Source organism: Gallinula chloropus, assembly GCF_964237585.1.
Source record: "Gallinula chloropus genome assembly, chromosome: 14".
NCBI lineage: Eukaryota > Metazoa > Chordata > Aves > Gruiformes > Rallidae > Gallinula > Gallinula chloropus.
In genome coordinates this window covers 16,380,912-16,401,506 of record NC_140099.1, presented here as the reverse complement: position 1 = coordinate 16,401,506, position 20,595 = coordinate 16,380,912, and the positions used below count along the sequence as shown (strand labels likewise).

The window sequence follows — 20,595 nt, the reverse complement described above, 5'->3', positions numbered from 1 at the left end:
AAAATGCCATTCTTGTCTCACATACCGTGTTATGACCTGTTGAACAGTTACGAGACTCAGTAACTCTGAGCTACCATTGCGTATGTTGCTGAACTGAGTTTGCACTGCTGTAGCATTGCTGTCGATGCGATGCTTGATTAGTCTTTGCAGAGAAACTGAATTTCTTCTTTTTTCCCTACTGTTTCCATGCTTTTACTTGATGAGGGGGCTCATTAGATATCTCTGAAAGCATAACTCCTCTGTCTTTGAGGAGAAAAACGTACACGTGCTTTCTACAGCTTCAGGTAGTTTCAAATGCTGCCTAGCATTCCTTGGCTATAGAGCAGGGCCAAGTGATGGTACCACAAGATTATCAAGTGCACAGTGCTGCAAGACCCTCTATCCTTCTGTCAGCAGTTTTCATTAATTCTGGAGCTAGGTTTTTTGATCTTTGCAGGTGGTGTAATTGTGGTCAACCTGCCAAAGTTCAATGTACATCATCTTAGTGAAGAAGATATTGCTTTGAAGCTTGGGATGACTTTTTTTTTTTCTTTTTTGGTGAAGTGGTTGTCTTTTAGGATGACTGCTAACCCACATTACACCGTCCCATCTTGGACAGATTCTGATTCTCTGTCCTAGTGATTCTTGGTGGCTAGGCACCATCAAGACTTCCTGTTTGGAGAACAAATTACACTCTTTCCTTTTGATTAAGGAAAACAGAAAATAGATTATCCAGGGAAAAGGTTGCAGGGTTCATATAGGCATGGTATTGAAAGTGCCCCAGCAAATTAAATAAGTTTACTTCACTAGGACCCTCAGATCTGTCAGAGTGGTTGCAAGGAACTTGGAAAGAGGGCAGTGCATCTCTTTTATTTTGCCATAAGTGGAGAGAGAAAAGTTAGATGTCTAACCCGTGTGTAATACAGAGTATTTATTAGGAACAGTCAGGTAATACATACAGGCACATACACATGGTGCCAGTGTGTAGCTCATCTCAAAGCATAACTATTAAAGCAATATAACTTTGTTTTTTTCTGGGTTTTTTGTTTGGTTGGGTTGTTTTAATTTAACAGAAGGGTGGTTTAACAACCAACTGCTGTCCGGGTAACCTTTTCTGTGATCACTGATCAAGAACTCATAACAAAACTCTCTTTGTATCAGTGGCTTCATGAAAAGCTTTTGCGCTCTTAAGCAGCTAGCTGGCTTGAAGTACCCGTTTTGTGTACCTTCACTGGAAATCATGCTATTGCATAAACACTCGGGAATGATGCTACCCTTGATAAGGAAAAACCAGACATCAACACCGGCTGTTGTGTGCTAGAAGGCTGAAGACTATCTATTTCCAGATTATCTGTAAACATGGAAGCAGTACTTATTGGGAACAAACATAATGCTGCTTTCAAAGGTCGATATTGTCATACTGAGTTGTTAGAGATGGGTTAACCTTACTCCTGTTCCCTTCCGTTAGCGTCTGGGTGCTTGCAGTTCTGCAACTCAGAAGAGGGAACCTCAGTGTTGAAGGCATGCCTGCTGAATGAGGGAGGAGAGGGAGCCTGCTACACTAAGCAAACGTTTATTAAGCTCAAGTATTTGCAAGATGTGTGTGTGTTCAGAGAATTCACCTGTTATGTTCTTGTCTTAACATCTCATAACATGGAAGTATCAGTAGTGTAGATTCTGGAATCTGGATTCATGTTACAATGTTGAGTGAAATGTAAATTTTGGGGGGGGGGATATACCAACTTAGGTTTGGTTGTGGCTTTTGAAATTTTGGGACGGCTGCATATTTGATTTGAGTGCAATACTATTTCACAAATTAATGGTGAAATAGAACTTACAGTGACTCCCTGTCACAGAATCACAGAATGGTTGAGGTTGGAAGAGATCTCTGGACGTTATCTGGTTCAACCCCTCTGCTCAGACAGTCACATAGAGCCAGTTGCCCATGACTATGTCCAGAAGCCTTTTGAATGTCTCCAAGGACGAGACTCCACTGCCTTTGTGGACAACCTGTGCTAGTGCTCAGTCACCCTCACAGTGAAGAAGTATTTCCTGATGTTCAGAGGGAACCTCCTGTGTTTCAGTTTGTGCCCATTGCCTCTGGTCCTGTGTCATGGTTTAACCTGACTGGCAGCTAAAGCAACCACACAGCTGTTTATTCACTCCCCCTCCCCCTGCCTCAGTGTAATGGGGGAGAGAATCAAAAAGAAAAAAAAGGTTAGATTTGAGATAAAGACAGTTTAATGGGACAGAAAAGGAAGAAGATAAAAATATACAGAACAAGTGGTGAACAGCAACATTTCTCACCACCAGCAGATGATGCTCAGATAGTTCTCAAGCTGCCCTACCTTGCAACCAAGCCCCAGCTACATACTGAGCATGTCATCATAGGGTATGGAACATCCCTTTGGCCACTTTAGGTCAGCTGTCCTGGTTGTGTCCCCTTCCAGCTTCTTGGGTGGCCCCTGCCTTATGGTTTGCAGGCCAATATGAGAAGCTGAAAAATCCTTGACTCTGAGAGAACAACTGAAAACATCAGTCTCTTATCAGCATTGTTATCTTTAACGCTGTGTTTCAGGTTTACATGCTGCTAGGAAGGAAATTAACTTTATCCGTGCCTATCAACAACAACCCCACGCAACACCACAGGCTTGGGGAAGAGTGACTGGAAGCTTGCCCAGTGGAGAAGGACCTGGATGTGTGTGTGTTTGAGAGTTGGCTGAATATGAGCCAGTGGTGTGCCCAGGTGGCCAAGAAGGCCACCAGTATCCTGGCTTGTATCGCAAATAGTGTGGCCAGCAGGAAGTGATTGTCCCCCTGTACATGGTACTGGTGAGGCTGCACCTCAAGTTCTGTGTTCAGTTTTAGGCTCCTCACTATAAGAAAGACGTTGAGGTGCTGGAGGGTGTCCAGAGAGGAGTAGCCAATCTGATGGAGGGACTAGATCACAATTTTTTAATAAAAGCAGCTGAGGGAATGGGGACCTTTTAGTTTAGGGAAAAGGATGTTTGGGGGCGACCTTAAAGGAAAGACCTGAATGGGTAATGTGTAGCAGTAAAGGCTATTAATGACTTCCTCTAAGGGGCATATTTAACAGTGACAAATTTACATGTGTTCCTAGTGAAACTTAACACTAGAAAAACTGCTCACTAAGCAGTGGCTAGGGTAGTTGGTAGGGCTTGTAACATAATGAATCACAACATAAACAGAGGTGTCTTACGAAGAAGTATCCAGATTTTGTGACTCCAGCTGTTGGAGGTCAGGACTTTCTGCAGCATCCTGTGAAGGCAAACATGTGTCAATTTGTAGTGGAGTCAGAATGCTTTGCGTTCAGACAGTGGGCTTTATGAATGTTCTGTAGTCTCTGACCTTTTTTGTGTCATTAAATAAGGCACAATAAATAGTTGTTACCAGGTGTGCTTTTTGCAATGGTCACCCTGTAACCCTCAGCAAGTTTGTAGAGAGCACCAAGCTGAGTGGTGCAGTCGATATGCCGGAGGGACGGGATGTTGTGCAGAGGGGCTTGGATCGGCTGCAGAGGTGACCCTGTGCAAATGTCGTGAAGTTCAGTGAGGACAAGTGCAAGGTCCTGCACTTGGGTCAGGACAATCCTCACTACCAATACAGGCTGGGGGACAATGTGATACAGAGGAGCCCTGTGGAAAGGACTTGGGGGTATTGATGGGTGAAAAACTGGATGTGAACCAACAATATGCACTCACAGCCCAGAAGCCCAACCACATCCTGGGCTGCATCAAAAGAAGTGTGGCCAGAAGGTTGAAAGAGGTGATTCTCCCCCTCTACTCTGCTCTTATGAGACCCCACTTGGAGTACTGTGTGCAGCTCTTGAGCCCTCAGCCCAAGAAGGACATGGACCTCTGGGATCAGGTCCAGAGGATGATCAGGGGACTGGAGAATCTCTCCTGTGAGGACAGACTGACGGTGTTGGGCTTGTTCAGTCTGGAGAACAGAAGGCTCAGGGGAGACTTTCAGGCCTTTCAGTACCTGGAGGAGACCTACAGGAGAGCAGGGGAAGGACTGTTTGCAAGGGTGTGGAGTGATAGGACAAGGGGCAATGGTTTTAAGCTAGAGCAGGTAGGTTTAGATTAGGCATTAGGAAGAAGTTCTTTACTATGAGAGTGGTGAAACACAAACAGATTGCTCAGAGAGGTGGTGGATGTCCCATCACTGGAGGCATTCAAGATCAGGCTTGATGGGTTGCTCAGAGCTTCAATCTAGTTAAAGATGTCCTTGCTTACTCTAGGGAGTGTGTGACTAGATGGCCTTTAAAGGTCCCTTCCAACCCAACATGTTCTATGATTCTATGATCACAGGCTGGCTCCAACAGGTCTTCTGGACATATGACACTAGTATAGGTAATGGCAAATTGTTGACCATGAAGAAAATGCTCAGAGTCCATTTCCACACACCCTTCCCCCCTCTAATTCTGAGTTCCAATTTACTATTTAAGTTCTTCCTAAGAACTCTGAGTGTGGTAATCCATCTGCTTGCTGCTTCTTGGCTCTCTTCAGCCTTGAATTCCAGTAGTGGACCACTTGTAAACTGAGAAGGAAGCAAGAGCTAAAGGATACAAGTACTTCGCTAGAAGTTGGGGTTTTTTAAGACTCATTGCAAGCATACCCCAGAGTATTTTCCATTTATAAATGAGTTTTCCTTATTGAAAGTTTAATGATAAAGTATATTAAATGATGCAATACCACTTATTTTAAGCCTCTAAAATAATTGTGGGTGTTTTAAACCCTGAATTTGGAAAGGTGAACCCCCCCACAAACCCTCACAGCTGAACTTAAGAAAGAAAGAAAACAGATTTACAAATGTTATTTCAGAAATTCCATCTTGCATGTTAAAAGCTAAAATTGTTATAAAAGACAAAAAGTGAACACAGTTGAAAATCAGAACCACCAGTTAAACAGAGCAAGGACTGCAGCTCTTCCTCAAAAAAATTAGTACAAGTTGTTCTGCATGTTTGGAAATGTTTTAGCAAAAGGTACCTGAGATCATAAGGGTTCTGCTGTACCACTGTTCACATGCACATACAGCCCCCAGCCTGTTTCTTGTCACCAAGTGTCCTGTAGCCAGCTTTATTACACCATGGGGATGCAGAAAAGCCATGATTTTGAAGGTGACTTGCTGAATTTGCAGCCAACTAAGTCTCAATGGTTTTAATCAATTTCTTTTCATATATTAGCATTCTAAATTGTTTTCATAAATCTCAGCCTGGCTGCATTTTTACTCTTTGGAGAGGTAGCAAGCAAAGAACAGTTTTGTATTATTTGCTGACCTCCCTTTTCCTTCATCCCATGTTCCCCACCTCCCCTCCCCAGCTGAAGGAAGAATGAACAGCAGGATATATGAACTAGCTTTAGATTGGCTGGTGCCAGGATGGAAGGCTAGGAACTTCTGAAATTCTTTTTTGTTCTTGCTTTTTATCACACTATTTTTCCTTTAGATAACAGGTACTGGGAAAGATAATCAAAGGGAAACAATAGTTGTGTCAAATGAAAGTGAAATCCTGGAAGTTTTATTTAATGGTTTTGTCGTGGAGGTTAGTATTTCAAGATGAGATTTGAACAAAATGCAGCCTATAACTATTTTGAACTCAGAATTTTACCCAAAAAAAAAACAGTCACAGTATATGTATTTTAATAAATACAGTTTAATAATATGCTGTTGGGCTGCTTAATTTTTATGCCTCAGGATAGCACTGAGCACTATTTCTACTTTTGGACTCCCTCCTCTCAGTAGTGTAGTACATTCTCTTGCATAGCACCTGTTTTAAACTCCAAATCTGAATCTACAAATGTAAAACCTGACTTTTGAAATATTTGCTTTTTTGAACACTCTTCTTTAAAGGACCTGTCAGGATCTCTCCCCAAAATGCTAGAAGCTTGAAGGATAAGGGAGGAACAATGTTGCATGGCCCAAACACATGTGCTTTCGTCATTAGCAAGGTACAGCATGACCTCATGTTGACCTCAAAGGTAAATCGCTAACAGGGAACAATTATACATGCCTGTGAAAGCAGCTTAGTTTTGAACATAAGCAAGGCAGTAAGTTCAGTGTGTAGAGTAAAATGGAATTTGCGGCTCTGTCTGTCTGTCTGTCTGCCTTTCTCTTTCTTTCTTTGTCTCTCTCCCAGTGTCTTCTTGAGAGAATGTTGTGTTCTTTGTATATGTATGTGTTACAAAAGGAAATTGCTTTTCTAGAGGTTGTAATCCCTAAATATGGGGAACCCAAAGGATCTTTTATCCAATTTAGTCAAATTGTACATCTTGCAATGAAATGCTCTTTTTAATGGAAAGGTTTCATTTGTTGACTAGAGTATTGATACTGCAGCCTTCAGAATGTGTGTCTATATTGCCTTGGGAAATCTTGTGTCATTTTGAAATAGATCAATCATTTAGACTTAGGGGAAAGATTTTATTTTTAATATCCATAGGTTAATTTTTGTGTGCTTATTTTAGACTGCCACACAAACTTACAACATTTTATTTTTTCATAAAAGACTGTAAACATAGTGTTATGTGATACGTCTCTACGTATGATGGAGTGTGATTTAGCTAGCTGTTCAGAGCTATTTGAAGAAGAATTGCTGCCAGCATCTTGGAACTGTTAGCCATATCTGTCCCATATAGTTTGTATAATATAATTGTTTGATGTGAACTTTTATTTTCTTTGCTAGAATGAGAGAGCATATTCCTTCTGTGGAACAATAGAATACATGGCTCCAGATATTGTAAGAGGAGGAGATACAGGACATGATAAGGTATGTTCTATTGAAGCTTATTACTGAAAAGAAATTGATTCTCTAGGTAACACTGTTGTCAGCTTGAGGAGCTTTTGTAAAATGTGGTAGTGTCTTATTTAAACATGACTTATTTCAGGTTCTCCTAAAATAGATTATTGCCTGTAATTAAAACCATCGAGATATGATGTATTTTCAGCTTTTAAAAGTAAGATTTTATAGAAGTATGCAGGCTCATTTCTGTTCTAATTTTTTTAAATTGTTATCCTGTTTTTTGGCTGGGATAGAATCAGTTTTCCCAAGAAGCTGGGAGGGGACACAGCCAGGACAGCAGACCCAAAGCGGCCAAAGGGTTATTCAATACTGTGGTGTCATGCTCAGCATGTAAGGGAGAACTGGCTGTGGAGGAGGGGAGAGGCTGGGGTGCTGAGCAGATTGCATTGTTTATCAGCTGCTTTGTACATTCCTTTACAAGTTTTACCTTCTTTTTCATGATTTCCCTCCCCATCCCATGGTGGGGGGGAGGAGTAAGCACGTGGTCACTGGTGCTCAGTCTGGGCCTAAACCATCACAGTTTTACGTGAGGGAAATCTGTGATGGTTCATGAAGTAGCAAGTGCATTATTAATGTATTAAAGGTTCTCAGATTGTAAAAATTCTATTTAGCTTGAGGCTCAAGTTTTATTATGAAATAAAATATCAGTAATTGGCAGCAAAGATCACGACAACCATAATTCACAGATGGTGTTTGAAACCAAATACCCTACTCCAAAAAATAATTCTAGATTCTGTATTCCTAGATAAATTATTCTGCTTGCTCCCTATACTGAAAAGTTCTGGAGAATGTTTAATCTCTGAGGTTTCTCACTGTAGATTGAGTTAATTTGTCTCTCTGTTGGGGTAATGGAATACAGTTCATCACAGTTCCTCTTATAACAGCCTTTTTAAGCACTGGAAAATGTTATGTCATCCTCTGTCTCCTTTATCTCCACTAACTGGACTCAGTTTGACTTTTGCCTGAGAAGGTTCTTTCTTCTCTATGCGTTCTGCCTCTCTCTTGGTCTGAGTTTTTGCCTGTGTATTTTCTTCAGGTCTGGAGCATTATGGTGGGCACAGTGTTTCAGCTAAGAGTTGGCAGTGTGAAGCATGGCAGAATGGTCACATCCCTGATTCTTCTATTAAACATAAAATAGAATGTGCTTTGTCTTTTCACTTAGTCATTGTCTCACACCTATTTTGTATTCCACTCTAACCTCTGCATCTTTTTCTACCATACTGTTTAGTTATTATTAAAAATGGAATTTTACAAACTTGGGAGTTGAAGCTCTTTATTTCTTTCTCACTTTATTTCTTTCTGTAGTCTTGCCAGTTTCAGAGCATTTATCCAATGCATCAGTCACTTTGAATTGTGATTCTGTGTTTCCAAGTGCTGATACATTCAGTATTGTTGCTGGTTTGAAGAGGGATCTCTGTTCTGTTACGTTTGGTTCTGATTCTTTCATTAGATGTAGTGCAGAGCTATACATTATTATTTAAGAAACAGCTTTACAGTTTGATACGAGATGTTAGCTGATAAATAAAGGTGATTTTTCAGTTACCTATGTGATGGTTACAGTTTACACCACACACTCTTTGCCCTGCCATTGATAACATCATGTGATGCAGTGTATTTCATATGTACGGTATATCCAGTTACTCGAAGATCTTATTTTAAAAATGAGATTGCTCTAGTATGCTATGTTCTCATTAATCAATGGTTTTGATTTGTTATCTCCTCTAGATAGCTGTGCTGTTTCTCTAAAAGGCTTTCTAAATTTTAAAAAAAATTAAGATTTTGCAGATCCTCCTTTTCTTTTGGAAAAATATGCCAAGAAAAAAAACTCTTCTTGGTTTTTCTCTGATCATTGTGTATTTGCAACAGTAATTAGTAGCAGTACAGAGACTTCCTCTAGATATTCTTGGCTGAATATGAAACATATTTTGTGTATCTTGAGCGAAAAACCTAAAATATGAGGCCAAATTGTCATTTCATGAGTTTTCTTTGTGTATTGTATTAGAATTGTTAATGCAAATACAGCAGAACTTCAGTTTCATTTGCAAATTTCATGGAACTAAAACAGATGTTCAAACACCTGTAGTTAAATTTATTTTGTTGAAATTACTAGACTCCTTCCTTTATTATTCATAGTAGCATCTTTCTTTTTAAGAATTTTCTAAGTTATATGGTGTCAGAGATATGAATAATGTGATTAGTAGATGGGAAGCCAAAGATCACGTGTGTTACTGGAGAATTTAAGCTGAAAGCGTTTGCAGGTGCTCTGATTAACTGCAACCTGTAGTCTTAGGTTGTATTTTTGGAAAGATAATTAGGTTCATACCTGAGTTTTTAGGAGGAATGAACCTAAAACTACTTAGCAAGGCTTAGGCTACTCTGCTATTGTGAGTATGTTTTAGAATTCATATCACTTCACAACGGCAAAAATAAAAATGAATTATGGGATAAAAAAAGGCAAAAAAGGCAAAGGAGCTTTAGTAGTCAGTGGAAGTTCAGATTGAGAAATTAGTTGAAGCAGCTAAGTGGAGATATTTTAAAACAATTTATCATAGGTAATACTTCCTGGAATCATTTACGCTTTATTGTATCCAGGTTTGCCTTTCTATTGATCTCTGGGCTTTTCCTTTGCTAGTTGCTTTCTTGGTGTGTTGCTTTGTTTCCTCTTTTGTTAACAATTTTACTTCATACCATAACATATGTAATTATTGTTGTTATATAGGCTGTTGATTGGTGGAGTGTTGGTGTTCTTATGTATGAACTGTTAACTGGAGCATCACCGTTCACAGTTGATGGAGAGAAGAATTCCCAAGCAGAGATTTCTAGGTAAGATTAAACCCAGTAAAGCAGGCATGCTTGCTCACGAAGTGACACTTCTGCCATAATACATGTTTTGTGACAGTTCTGATCTAAAATTTTGGAGGAAAGTGTTACCAGGGTAACATTTCAGGTGCTCCAGTTCTGTTGAACAGAATGACCTCTGAAAGCAGATAGGTTTTACTAACCTCAACAGGTTATTGAAATAATAGAAATGACCTTTACAAAAGACCTGTTTGTTTGAACTGCAGTGGAACCACAGATACTCAACCCTGTTGCATGTTTACTGTTGGTAAGGAAGTCAAATGAAATATGAAATTATATGTAAACAGAATTATCACATTCAATATTCTTTTACATCATGAAACATATTTAACTAGAGATATTTTTGTCAGCTCTTGCTAACTTATTCCATAGACTACAAGTTTAAAGTGTCAGCATGTACCATACTCCCACTTTTTGTCACAGGTATATTTATTTTATTGGTGTAACACACAACAAAGAATGTGATCTTTTCTAGCCATACTTGCATGTCTGAGAAGTGAATAGGATACAAAAATGAATTAACCTATAACATTCTTGTATTTTTTTACATGTAAAATTTTCCTGGCTATCAGTTTTGTTACATTTAGTAATCTCTACACTTTGAAGATTTGTTTTTATTACCCACATAAAAGCCTTGGAATGTTTAAAAAAGACAAGACAATAAGCTTGCCTAAAACACATTACTGAAATCTCCCCCCTAGATGCATGTTTCCTATTACTGGATTTTTCTTGGAGCAAGGAGTTGAGAGCTTAAATTGCACAGATTAGCAACCACTCTCAAGATCAGCTTGTAAATACAGTCCCCAAGCTAAGAACGTACTCTTGCCTCTATTGTAATGTATTACTGTGATTCTGACCATCACCTGAAATCACTTGATATTTAAGGTTGTTATAGAATCATAGAATGAGTTGGGTTGGAAGCAACCTCAAAGTTTCAATCCTCCACTAGACCAGGTTGCCCAAAGCCCCATCCAACTGGGCCTTGAACACTGGTAGGGAGGGGGGCACCCACAGCTTCTCTGGACAACCTGTTCCAGTGCCTCACCACCTTTATAGTGAAGAATTTCTTCTTTATATCTCATCTAAATCTGCCCTCCTTCAGCTTAAAGCTGTTACCCCTCATCCTATCACTCTATGCCTTTTTTTAAGAGAGAACATTGACCTGAGTTTTACAGATCCAGGTTTGGGGAAAAGCTGTGGCTCTTTTTAGATATGTATTCTACAGGGTGTCATTGTTTGATATGACAAAATGCAGACATTTGATGTGACAAAATGCAGGTTTTTTGGTGGGTCACAGAATCACACAACGTTAGGAGTTGGAAGGGACTTTGAAAGATCATCAACAAGTCCATTCCCACTGCTAGAGCAGGATCACCTAGACTAAATTACACAGGAATGCATTCGGATGGAATTTATCCACAGCCTCTCTGGGCAGCCTGTCCCAGGGCTCTGTCATCCTCATTCACATGGAACTTCCCATGCTCCAGCTTGCACCCGTTGCCCCTTGTCCTGTCACTGGCCATCACTGAGAAGAGCCTGGCTCTGTCCTCCTGACTCTCATCCTTTATGCATTTATAAACATGAATAAGGTCACACCTCAGTCTCCTCCAAGCTGAAGAGGCCCAGCTCCCTCAGCCTTTCCTCCTAAGGAAGGTGTTCCACTCCCTTAATCACCTTGGTGGCCCTTCAAGATGGCCCGGACTCTTTCAAGGAGTTCTGTGTCCTTCTGGAGCTGATGGGCCCAGAACTTGACACAATATTCCAGCTGTGGTCTCACCAGGGCAGAGTAGAGGTGAAAGACCTCTTTTGACCTACTAACCACACCCCTTCTAATACACCCCAGGATGCCACTGGCCTTCTTAGCCACAAGGGCACATTGCTGGCTTGTGGTCATCCTGCTGTCCACCAGGACCTCCAAGTCACTCTCACCTCCACTGTTCTCCAACAGGCCAGTCCCCAAACTACACTGGTACCTGGGGTTATTCTTCCCTATATGCAAGGCTCTACACTTGCCCTTAAATCTCATTAAACCTCTTTCTGCCCAACTCAAATGCTTTACTGAATTCAAGGTAGATCAGGCCTACTGCCCCCTACCATCATCTATCCACCTGGTTGTATCCTCATAAAAGGCTGTTAGATTAGTCAAACGTGACTTCCCCTTGGTAAAACCATGTTGACTGCTCCTAACAACCCTCTTATCCTCGATGTGCCTAAAGACAGCACCAAGGGCAAGTCATTTCATCACCTTTCCAGGGATGGAAGTGAGGCTGACTGTCTGTAGTTCCCTGGGGTCCTCCTTCTTGCCCTTTCTGAAGACTGGAGCAACTTTTGCTTTCCTCCAGTCTTCAGGCACCTCTCTTGTTTCCCAAGATGTAGCAATAGATGATGGATAGTGGCCTAGAAATGACTTTCCCTGGGTGCATCCTATCAGGACCTATGGATTTGTGGATGTCCAGATGGCTGAATTCATCCCTGACCCAATCTTCATCCTGATAGCAAAGCTGAGAGAATATGGGATAGATGAGTGGAGAGTGAGGTGGGTTGAGAACTGGCTGTCAGACTGAGCTCAGAGGGTGGTGATCAGTGGAGCAGAATCTGACTGGAGACCTGTGACTAGCGGGGTTCCCCAGGGCTCAGTGTTGGGTCCAGTCCTGTTTAATATCTTCATTGACGACCTTGGTGAAGGAATAGCATCCACCCTCAGCAAGTACTTCATCAACCAAGGCACATTCCTCATTTATCCTGACATTCTCTGGGGCTTCAGCCATCTGGTGCTCCTGCAAACAGTCTCCAGCAGCGTAGACAGCGGCAAAGGCGGCATTCAGTAACTCTGCCTTCTTATCCTCAGTCACCAGGGCACCCACCTCATTCAACAGAGGGCCTGCATGGCCTCTAGCTTTAATTTTGTCTGCAGTGTATTTGAGGATGTCCTTTCTGTTGGCCTTAACATTCCTTGCAAGGTTGTATTCCAGAGAGGCCTTAGCTTTCCTAGTTTCTACCCTACATGTCCTGACAACAGTCTTATATTCCTCCCAAGTGGCCATCCCCTCCTTCCATGAACTGTAGACTCTCTTCTTCCGCTTGAGTTTGCCCAGCAGTGTCCTGTCTATCCATGCAAGTCTTCTGCCTCCCTTTCTTGACTTCTTTCCTATTGGGATGCTCTGATCTTGAGCTTGGAAGAAGTGATCCTTGAATATGGACCAGCGATCTTTTCCTTCTAATACCCTGTCCCATGGGATTTCCCCCAGTAATTACTTGAAGAGGCCAAAGTTGGCCCTACTGAAGTCCATGGCTGCAGTCCTACTTGATACTCTCTTCCTACTGCATAAGATCTTGAACTCTACCATCTCATGATCACTGCAGCCAAGCCTACCCACAACTTTCATGTCTTCAACCAGTCCCTCCTTGTTAGTAAGCACAAGATCCAGCAGCGCTCATCCACCATTTGCATTGGGAAGTTATGGTCAGTGCACTGGAGGAACGTCCTGGATTGTGTCTACCTAAGGTCAAGGCTATTAGATTAGTCAGTTGTGACTTCTGTAGGTCCATATGTGCTCTTTAAAATCTTGATCTTTCTGATGATTTAAGGTTAAGTTCAGAGCTGAGAAACTGTAGGGTTGCTAACATCCATCCTCCAGTGGCTAATAACCTAATTGCTGATCTAAATTTGGTTGTGGCAAGTTTACTGTGCTGTTGTTCAGTATGCTTTTGTTCTGTTTGGTTCATGCTACAGTTTCACAGAGAGTAATCCTGTAGTCTTTCAGCTTATATTTTGATAGATTTAGAAGGTAAATTCTTAGTTTTCTTTATTTAAAGACCTTTTCCAGTCTTCCTGTTTCTTGAAAAAGCCTTTTCTTAACCCAGCGCATGTTGTTCTTTCTCACATATGGACAATTTATTCCTGTTGATGTTTCAAGAGGATTTTGTTTAAGGGAAGTAAGAATTCACCATCAGAACAAAAAGATGTTCCTTCCTTTTCTTTTGGGTTCCTCTTGTTGATGCCAGTGGTGCACTGATAGATCTGATTCCTTCTCCTTTTCTATTGCTTCCAACTGATTAAGCCCTGAGTTTATAGCTGAAATCTCATTGGTCCAAACTATATAACTGCATTACAGGCTTGATTGCATCTGTACTCAGAAGACCCATGGTTTCTGAACCCCTTCCATTGATAGCAGTGTCTGTACTGGATGACATCTGGTTTTGTGTGTTTGCAGTTTATTATGTAATGAATTTTATTTTCCTTTTAAGAGTGTGGCTGAGCACATGGAGACATTTCTGTCTGCTGGCAGCTGCACTGTGTCATGTAGAACCTTTTGGGGAATGGTGGTTGCTGTGTACTCCCAAGTAACAGGAGTGTTACTTGGGGAGTGACAGGGCTTTCCCTGAGGGTAAGGTAGAGCAGGTGGAATGGATGTGAGATGTTGTTGGGCAGTGGTGCTCCTTCAGCCCAGGCAGAGGGTCAGAATAGTAGGAAGCAGAAGTACATCTCAGAAGATGGAAAGAAAACCTTTCTCTAAAGATTGAAGTGTACTGTTAGAGTTGGTAGCAACTTCAGAACTGTAGAGCTACTTGCTTGGAGCATGCCTCCACCCTTACCAATGTGCTAACTTACTAAATTTAGAAATTCCTGTTACCATGTTAATAGCTTTTCAGAAATATTTTCCTTGTATTTATCTCTAGTGTGAGCACACTCAGCTCTTTCAAGAAATAACAGCTGAATTTTCAGTACCTGTCTTTATCCTAAGCCTGTCTGGCCCAGAAGCCAAGATCTTTATTTCCTTGATCATTTTGTTGCACTTCATGTCCTTTCTTAAATTTATTGTTAATTCTTTCAGTTATATCTGCAGCCTTTTCTATAAAGTTTTCTGTTGAATTGGGGTGTAGACTCTAGATATATTTACACCTTTAACTGAATATGTTCCACAGTTTCTGTATGATCTTTCTAGTTTCAGTTCTTTTCTGAACTGATGAAAAACTGAATTGCAGAGAACGTCTTCAGATGCTTACAGTTGGCAGTGGTAATGAAATCACTAGCACTGCCACAGAGGTATGAGTTGGTACAAACTTCTGTTGTGTCAGTTATTCCAAACAGAAACTGTATTGCCTAACCTAAATATGCTTTAACACTTAGGCAATTCAGTTTTCTCATGCTCAGTCACAAGTGCAATTTCTGTGGTCTTTGATTTTTCTGAGTTTAAGGAAGAAAGTCGTCTTTTAATTTAATCAAGGTCTTTCTTTTACCTGGGTAGGAAGTGATCTTGGATATTTTTAGATAACTGTAATCTCTTGTGTGGCACAGTGACTATCTGCTGTTAAATTTGAGCATGAAGTTTTGTTCTGAAATCTCCTTCCAATGGACACTTCAGTTACTCTGTCAGAAATAGCTACTGTGTGGTTTGTATCTTTAGAGATTGTCTTCCTACAATCATAACCTTTTTGACAACACTGTGGACTTCTCTTTCCTGGCAAGTGCAACTTAGTTAAGTGCATACTTTAATTTCCTTTGTGTCTCTGTCTATGAAGACTGTTGTCGTTCAATTTCTTGGTGTTACAGATTATTAAATTTGAGTAAAAAATAGTCACAGAAGTATTCACTTACCTCTCTCTTCCTAGTATGCCCTTTCCCCTTATTCTCCCTTCTTTACAAATCTTTCATTTTTGAGAATTCTGGACTTCCATTACTGCAGAACTGGATGGGTGGGACCCATCCTGCGAGAGCAAAGGCAAGGACTGGGTTTGTAATCAAACCCATTGTCAGTTTGACTGTGAGTCATTTGTAGCACTGACATGAAAGACAAATCCATTTTAAGGTCTTGTCATACATCCATACAGGGTGACTATGAAGATTTTGGCGTATTATTTTGCTGCTGTGCAGCATCTTACAAAATCTTAGCAACTTTGGGGTTATGCATAGATAGATAGATAGCTATCTTCTTTTTTATACATACATACATCTGTAACACAATCTGTAGAAGCATGTGATGCCATATTAGCATATTAATGCTAACATCAGCCTGTGCTCTTTATTTGACATTGGTGGTTAGACTTTATATAAGCCTCATGGAGGGTGGCTGAAATTTGAGCATTCATTAGATCCTGTCCAGATATTTGTCCATGATTCTGCAAAAAAACCTTTTTTTGATGAAACTGTTGGGAAGATACATAGCAGGTGCATACTGAGACTCCTGTATTTTCTGAGTGTACTTACTGCAGTGATTGATAGATTTTTTTAAGGGACGGAGAAGTCATTAAATCTAACTTGTAATTTACATGGTGCCTTCAGGAATTTTTTCCTATAGACAGCTTATAGCTATCTACCTAGAATATACAGCATTTTAATGCTTAGATGGAATTCCAGAGTCTATGAACTGATAGACAATAATGTAGTGATGTTTTTCTAACAGATGGTGATGGATTAGGAAATCTCAGCCACGTGAAGGCAACTATATGGTACTTGATTTGGTGTGAATCACTTCACATCAATGACCAGATCAGTTCAATTGTTTGGTAAAGCAGGTGGTGTTAAGAAAATCATAAATTTTGCATGAAAGTCTCCAACTTGCCTAGAGCTGGAGATGCACATGTGGATCTGACTGCTCAAAGCCAGAACTAAAGAATCTGGCATTAGTAGTTCTGGTAAAATTGGTCAGTAGGTCAAACTACCAAATCGGTCCTGTTGTCAGTAGATGTTTGTATATTCTTCCACATAAATTGGATTTTCTCAGCTATGCAACACATCAGAATTTTGACTACTTTAGCTATTTACAGAGTTAATTAAAATGAAAACTTAGAAAATATCTTTCAGCTTCTGAATAGCAGCATATTTTCCCTGTTCGTTTTATCTTAACCACTGGGAGCAGTCTGCTGTCCATGTTGGAAAACTCCCAATGACAGTTACTTTATAAGGTCTTTATTGAGCATTGCAAGGGTGTTCCTGCTGAAGTCCTTAAGAATATCCTCCTGGAATGAACAAGGTCAGAGACCTCTTCAAATTCTTTTCAGACTAGCAATGTAACGTAATCCTTTGGCTTAGGGTTTTTTGCATTTCTGATTGATTTTAAATAATATGCCTTCTGTAGAAGAGTATTTTATTCAGCCAGCAAACATATGTCCCAGTCCTTAGTGCTTTGGTAAAGAACAGATTAAAGAAATGGGGTCAGTCTATGTAATTTTTAAACTGGGAGCTAGCACAGATCAGTGGTGGCAACTCCATTAAATTGTTTTTCATAACAAAATCAGCGAGGTCCTTGGTGGATTTGTCAGGCTCAGCAGCCTACACCTCTTACACAGGAGTGGCTCTGAAGTGCCTGTTAAAGAGGTGTGTTTAAAGGCCATGGTGCCATTTCCCTAGTCTACCTTTCACTCAGTGAAGATCAAGAGTCTCCTTTTCATTATTAGCATGTCCTTTGCATTATCATGTGTACTCTTGGTTGGTAGTATTTATGGGAGAAGCTCATCAGAGCTTAAGTTCCTGAAAAACACCACCAATGGGCTTTACCCCTAGCTCTGCATGGTCTGCCATAGAGAAGGGTAAGATGGAAACGATGCAGGACTTCAGTGTGATAACTTCCTCGTCCTATACATGAGATTGTTTTTCTCAAAGTGTTTTCACTACAGCCAGAGTGCTCTCATCAGCTGGGGTAAACTCAGCTCATCTCAACTCAGGGGGTTGTACTGGGCTAGGAGGAGAAAATACAGCAGAGTAGTCCTTCAGCAGCTTTGACCACAGTTGCCATTTGGGAAACTTGATGCTTCCTGCTTACTTCTGCCACTGTTACTGAATTACATAAACATCATCTGTACTAGAGGATGGAGGTGATTGAGGAAAGGAAAGATACTGAAGGCCGTAGCTTCTTTTCAGAAGCACAGATGTCCCAGGAAGGACTTTGACACATGCAGCTTCTTTCCTGAGAACACTTTACAAACTACTGCTACAGCCTTGAATGATTTACCCTTCAGTACGACACTTCACTTGTGAAGCCAGACACTCTTTATTTGATCAAGATACTTGATTAGTCTTCACCAGCTTCTGCTTTCTCATATGTTGATACCATATGGTCTTTCTTTTCTGGCAGCTTGCTTTCCATCCCAATTAATGAGTATACTGCTTAACACACTTGAGATTCATGGTAATTGTAACTAGTTCCTGGAACTTCTAAAGAAATTAGCTTTATTCTTCACAACTTCTGTAGTGTGATTCTGTGAACCAGTCCAGAGCGTCATGAATATTTTATAGTATCAGTCAACCTCAAAAATATTTTTCATGGAACGCCACTGGCATGTATAAATGCAGCTTACATGGAATCTGCTTGTACAGCATGGCAAGACATTGCCTTCTCTGCAGTGGGCTCTGGGAAGGTCAACGAATGGAAGGTACTCCTTAATATAAACATAGCTTCCTTTTCACGTAGCTAAATACCACTTCACTGTTAATTATGCCTAAAAAAAGAAACAATTTAAAACAGTAATTTTGGTAAAAGGTAGGAATTACTGATGCTGTTGCCACAGAAATTTTCCATTAGTTAAATAGAATGTTACTCTAAACTATATTGGCCAAATATATGTATGCTGATTGTTTTGACAGATATAATCTTTATAGGGGATTACTTCCCCCAAGAATTTAAGGAGTGGATTCTACTCAAAGAACAGAATGTCCAGTAACATCAAAAGTTATTTTAGAAACTTGTCTCAGCTTCCTCTGGAACTCTGCTCAGTTAACTCATTGATGGTACAACCAACTGCAATTCTCAGCCTGACCGAAGATGTACAACGTGTCATGGGAAATTTTCAGTGGGAAGGATGAGACTTTCTAATGTTGTTACTGCAGAAGTACAACTTTTAGCCAATAATTTTCTGGTACCCTTACAGTGCAGGTTTCTGTAAAAGACTTTCCACTGCTAATGTTTGTTATATTCTTTTCCTGATGTGAATGTTTGTATTTTGCATCAGAAGCCTGAAAGAAGGGCAAGAATCTCACTCCTAGCAGTTACCAGCATCACTACTACAGAGACCGATCATCTGGGGCTGCACAGAGAAATTGTAGTCATTTGTTCTCTTTGTTACCAATCATCCCAATCCAGTGTCTTTTCAGAGACATTTTCAAATCCTTACCTGACTTGGTCATCTATAATCTCTGACATTTTTCAGACAGGAAATTGCTCTAGAATTCCTCTTTGTTATTCTAAGGACATCCCAGAGTCTCGGTCCCGTTGCTTTAGCAATCAGTTAAAAGACTCCTGACTTAGTTTGGTTATGTTTGGGTTTTTTACTCTTCTGAGAGTCCAAGAGCCCAGAGAGAGCTTGTTTCTTTCTACGATCTTTGTTTTATACATTTCCAATTCTCTTGTCAGAAAGGTTGATAAATACATTTCATTGGATTTCTCTAACTGAAGTGATTTTCATGCTAAGAAGATGTTGTAGGTTTACTGGCCCTCCTGTAAATCAAGTGATTTTGTTATCAAGATGTCCTGTCTTCTGTCTTACAACAGGAAAGTTTTCTTATTTCCTTACCCGCTTCCTCTTTCTGAAACTGGATGATTTCTGAAGAGGCTGAATCTTTACTTCACCACCAGTCCTATAGTGTAAGAATCCTTTTGGTATTAACATCTGTAATTAAGAAATCATTTGGCAATATTGTACTTTCTTCTCCTTTTCAGTAAAATGAAGTGTGTCTGGAAGTTGAGAACAAGGCTAATGGTTGCTGTCACTTCTGCCGGCAGAGTTGCTGTGATTTAGATCCTTATTAGCAGATCATCCTTACGTAATTTAAAGATAAGACCTATCTTAAAAGTCAGACTGTAATTTCCTAGGGTTAGTTAAACCAAGAGGTTAGTTTGTTTTGTCTTTTTGTTTGCTTGAAATTGGATACTACGTCAGAAGAAACAACCCTTGGGATCTGTGCATATTGAACTTGTTTTTTGTCCTTCCACACTGGCAGGACAAGATTATTTAGGAAACAATCTGTTTGCATCTATTTTTGGAGTAATCCAAGAAGTTACTTATTTCAAGATCAACTCCCATGGGATAGCTAACTTTAAGGATATGTCATGCAGAAACTTTAAATGGGATTTGGACACATCCTGCAGTGATCAACTGAAGCTCGATCAGAGATGATATAACAATTGAGATTTTAGTGTTGTTGCAACCTCATAAAATGTAAGTTTCAGTCTCACAGTCTGTTAGACCTGTGAAATCCATCTTTCTTTAGTTGAGGCACTCTTAAGTCATAGAATAGTCATATAATGTATTGGGTTGGAAGGGACTTTAAAGGTCATCTACTCCAACCCTCCTGAAGTAAGCTGGGACATCTTTACTAGATAGGTTACTCAGAGCCCCATCTTTAATATCTCCAGGGATATCTCCACTACCTCTCTGGGCAACGTGTTCCAGTGATCTACCACTCTCATATTGAGCAACTTTTTCCTAATATCCAACCTGAATCTACCCTTTTAAAACCATTACCCCTCATCCTATTGCTACATGCCCTTGTGAACAGTTCTTCCCCAGCCTTCTTATAGGCACCTTTCAGTTACTGAAAGGCTGCTGTAAGGTCCCCCCAGAACCTTCTTGTTGTCCTCCTATTTATTGTTTCCAAACTCACCACAGTGAGAGTATGCTTACAGATACAGAGACACCCAGCTGAACAGGAGCCAGCAAGGTACCCCAGTGGCAAAGGCAGCAAATGGTATCCTTGGCTGCATTAGGCAAAGTATCAGCAAGTTGAAGGAGGTGATCCTTCCTCTCTACTCAGCACTGGTGAGGCTGCACCTGGAGTGGTCCAGTTCTGGTCTCCTCACTATGAGGGAGACATGAGCATACTGGAGAGAGTTCAGCAAAGGCTGCAAAGATGATTAAGGAACTGAAGTATATGAGGCAAGGCTGAGAGAGCTGGGGCTGTTCCAGCTGGACAAGAGAAGGCTCAGGAGGTTCTCATCATT

General features: G+C 40.5%; 1 protein-coding gene across 3 annotated transcripts in view; it reads left to right on the top strand.

The window, feature by feature from the left end:
• RPS6KA5 (ribosomal protein S6 kinase A5) overlaps window positions 1–20,595 on the top strand; it is a gene marked incomplete at its 5' end in the record, with an annotated part of 78,343 nt that overhangs the window by 41,212 nt on the left and 16,536 nt on the right. For 2 of the 3 annotated variants that reach the window (XM_084270602.1, XM_084270604.1), the window contains 2 exons: window positions 6,683–6,766; window positions 9,519–9,622. In XM_084270602.1, coding sequence (XP_084126728.1) covers window positions 6,683–6,766; window positions 9,519–9,622 — 188 coding nt within the window. The remainder of the gene's footprint in view (window positions 1–6,682; window positions 6,767–9,518; window positions 9,623–20,595) is intronic. The other variant, XM_084270603.1, reaches the window with a different exon arrangement.